Source organism: Austrofundulus limnaeus, unplaced genomic scaffold, assembly GCF_001266775.1.
Source record: "Austrofundulus limnaeus strain Quisiro unplaced genomic scaffold, Austrofundulus_limnaeus-1.0 Scaffold983, whole genome shotgun sequence".
NCBI lineage: Eukaryota > Metazoa > Chordata > Actinopteri > Cyprinodontiformes > Rivulidae > Austrofundulus > Austrofundulus limnaeus.
Window position 1 is genome coordinate 107,158 of NW_013953385.1, and position 2,669 is coordinate 109,826.

Here is a 2,669-nt window from a genome sequence, read left to right on the forward strand (position 1 = left end):
CATTAGCACCTCTAGTAATATATTTACTGAGAAAAATGGTGACGTGTTCAATACTTATTTTACCTGCTGTAACTACTCATAAATTTGATATCTGTATTTTTAAAACAATACGCTGATAATTTCATAAATAAAAGGTCCGGATCAACAACATCAAAGGCTGCTCTGAAATCAAGACACAGCTCCTACTAACTGTTGATGTTTCAACCAGTCATCAGTCAGAGCTGACAGAATACATACATCAAAATAATGTTGAATCTGATTCTACATCCTTTCATTGTACCCTGCACAGACTCCAGACAGGAAATAACTGAGCCACCTCGGTGCACYCTGAATATTTAGCCTGATTAGTTTTGAAATGCTGACTACATTTTTATTTGTATTTCTTGTTTTAACAGATAAACTCCACTGTTCCAGCCTGCAGCTCCTGTTAATCTACAGATCTGTCTCTGGAAGTGGAGTGGGGGGAGTCCTGAGTGCCGAGGGAGCAGAGGAGGAGGTCTGCCATCCCCAGCATTAAACCCATGCGTCTCCCAGACAACGCTGGCTTCCAGCCAGAGCACAAACACTGACTGGAGCGTTCTGCAAGCTCGGCAAATAAACCCAGTCCCTAATGTGTTCCTCTTACGTCTGCATGTTTTCYACATCTTTACAAACGTGGGCAGCTAGGGGAGTCATCCCGTAAGCGGGAGGTTGTCGGTTCGATCCCCCATTCCAACTGTCTCGGTTGTTGTGTCCTCGGGCAAGACACTTCACCCACCATGCCTACTGGTGGTGGTTAGAGGGTCCGATGGCACCAGTGCATGGCAGCCACACCTCTGTCAGTGTATCCCAGGGCAGCTGTGGCTACAGTGTAGCTTACCACCATCAGTGTGTGAATGGGTTTGTTTCTGGTGACATTTGGGGACAAACGTTGAGTCCTCATTTGGTTTAAATGCCATTGGTGGGTTGGGGGTTGGGTTTAGGACCAACCCAACCCCCAACCCACCATTTGGTTTAAATGTCATTGGTGGGTTGGGGGTTGGGTTTAGGACCAAGGTGTGAATTGAGTTTAGATTAGTTTTAGGGTCAGGTAGGTACCTGTGAGGTTAGCCTTAGGGTTTGTGGTCAGYMTTAGGCTGTAGAAATYTAATGGAAGTCAATGGAATGTCCCCAAATGGATAGCTGTGTGAACCTGCGTGTGTGTYAATGGGTGAGTGAARGAAGTGTAAAGCCCTTTATGGTTCATACAAACTTGGTAAAACCTTAATTAAGTTCAAGCCATTACRGTTTACCKAACATGAGCYTACCTGAGCTTCCTCCTGCTGCCTCTTCAGCTGCTCCAGCATGGCCTGGAACTCCTCCTCCTTCTGCTGAGCCTCCTCTATGGTGGCCTGGTTCTGCTCGTCGTACGCCATGGCCACCACAGCCAGGATCAGGTTGATCAGGTAAAAGGAGCCCAGGAATATCACCAGCACAAAGAAGACCATGTAGGGCTTCCCCGCCGCACGCAACGTCTGACGTGAGGAAGAGGAAGTTCAGACGAAACCCAGCAGTTAGTCCACCAGACTGAGCAGGAAGTCAGATATTTTGTTCCCAAAGTCCCAGATCTCTGCCCACCTGCTGGTAGAGGTTCTCCCAGAAGTCCTGAGTCATGAGTCGGAARAGGGACAAGAAAGCCCAACTGAAGGTGTCAAAGCTCGTGTAGTCATAGTCCGGATTACGACCCCCTTTGATGCACACAAAGCCCTCCGGACAGAGCCTTTAAAAGACACAAAGGTYCTTTAAAACATAAAATACAAGCTACTGTATACTACTTCCTGTTTACTACAGCCATGCGCTGGTTGATTCAATCCAAACCAGTAGATGGAAACACACCTAATTTGCATTTCTTTTTCTTTTTTTTTTTGTGACATTAAAAAATCCACTTAAAATTGACATTACAATTAGATGGACACTCGTGAGAGGAAAACACATTACAGTAAAATTTTACATCCTGCTTGGTAAACCAGGGTGGTAGCAGCTTTGTGCATGTCTGATTTATTTACAGTGGTCTCTGCTCTGCTCTGACTGCAGCTGGTGTTGCTGTGTGAGCATACATGTCCATCCCTTCCAACGTTTACCTGTATAATGAGTCTCAAAAATCTGTAATTTTTGCAGAAAAATACGAATGAATTACATGCACAGCAAGTGGGGGGGTGGTGCAGGCCGACTGTCGGTCATGGAGATGGGGAAGGTCCTGGCTGTGAACTGCAGAATGGGGTGMGGTCGGATAGTAGGCYGAGTCAGACGTCTGACTCCGCCCTCAAATCCTTTTGATTGGACTGTCCATTTCCTTCCCTCCAAATGTAATTTTAAAAACTTTATTTTAGTAGCATTTACCGCTCYTACTCGACGGTGTTTGGATCTAAATGAGTGAAGGTAATATAAACCTGTACAAAACAGACTGTATTGTATCTGCTGGTTATTAATAGTTTTACGTGCACACCTCCCTAGGGAAGTAACCACATATTCAAACTGTCAACATCGCTAACCTGTGCTAACACATCCTGTTTCAGTAACMGGGCATTTCAAAATAAGAGTCTTTTATACACAACATTACTGACTTTCACTTTACYTTAGTAYAACCTAAAATGTRTTTCRCAGTGTCGTGATGAAGTGTTGCTCGTTATGATTGTTGCGCGGAGCTTGAG

The 2,669-nt window shown here is 45.1% G+C and overlaps 1 protein-coding gene across 1 annotated transcript in view; it reads right to left on the reverse strand.

Moving 5' to 3' along the window:
- The window catches only part of LOC106533619 (sodium channel protein type 2 subunit alpha), a gene marked incomplete at its 5' end in the record, with an annotated part of 94,255 nt that overhangs the window by 69,936 nt on the left and 21,650 nt on the right, over nt 1-2,669 (reverse strand). Inside the window, 2 exon segments of the mRNA XM_014029990.1 lie at nt 1,287-1,493; nt 1,597-1,738. Coding sequence (XP_013885444.1) covers nt 1,287-1,493; nt 1,597-1,738 — 349 coding nt within the window.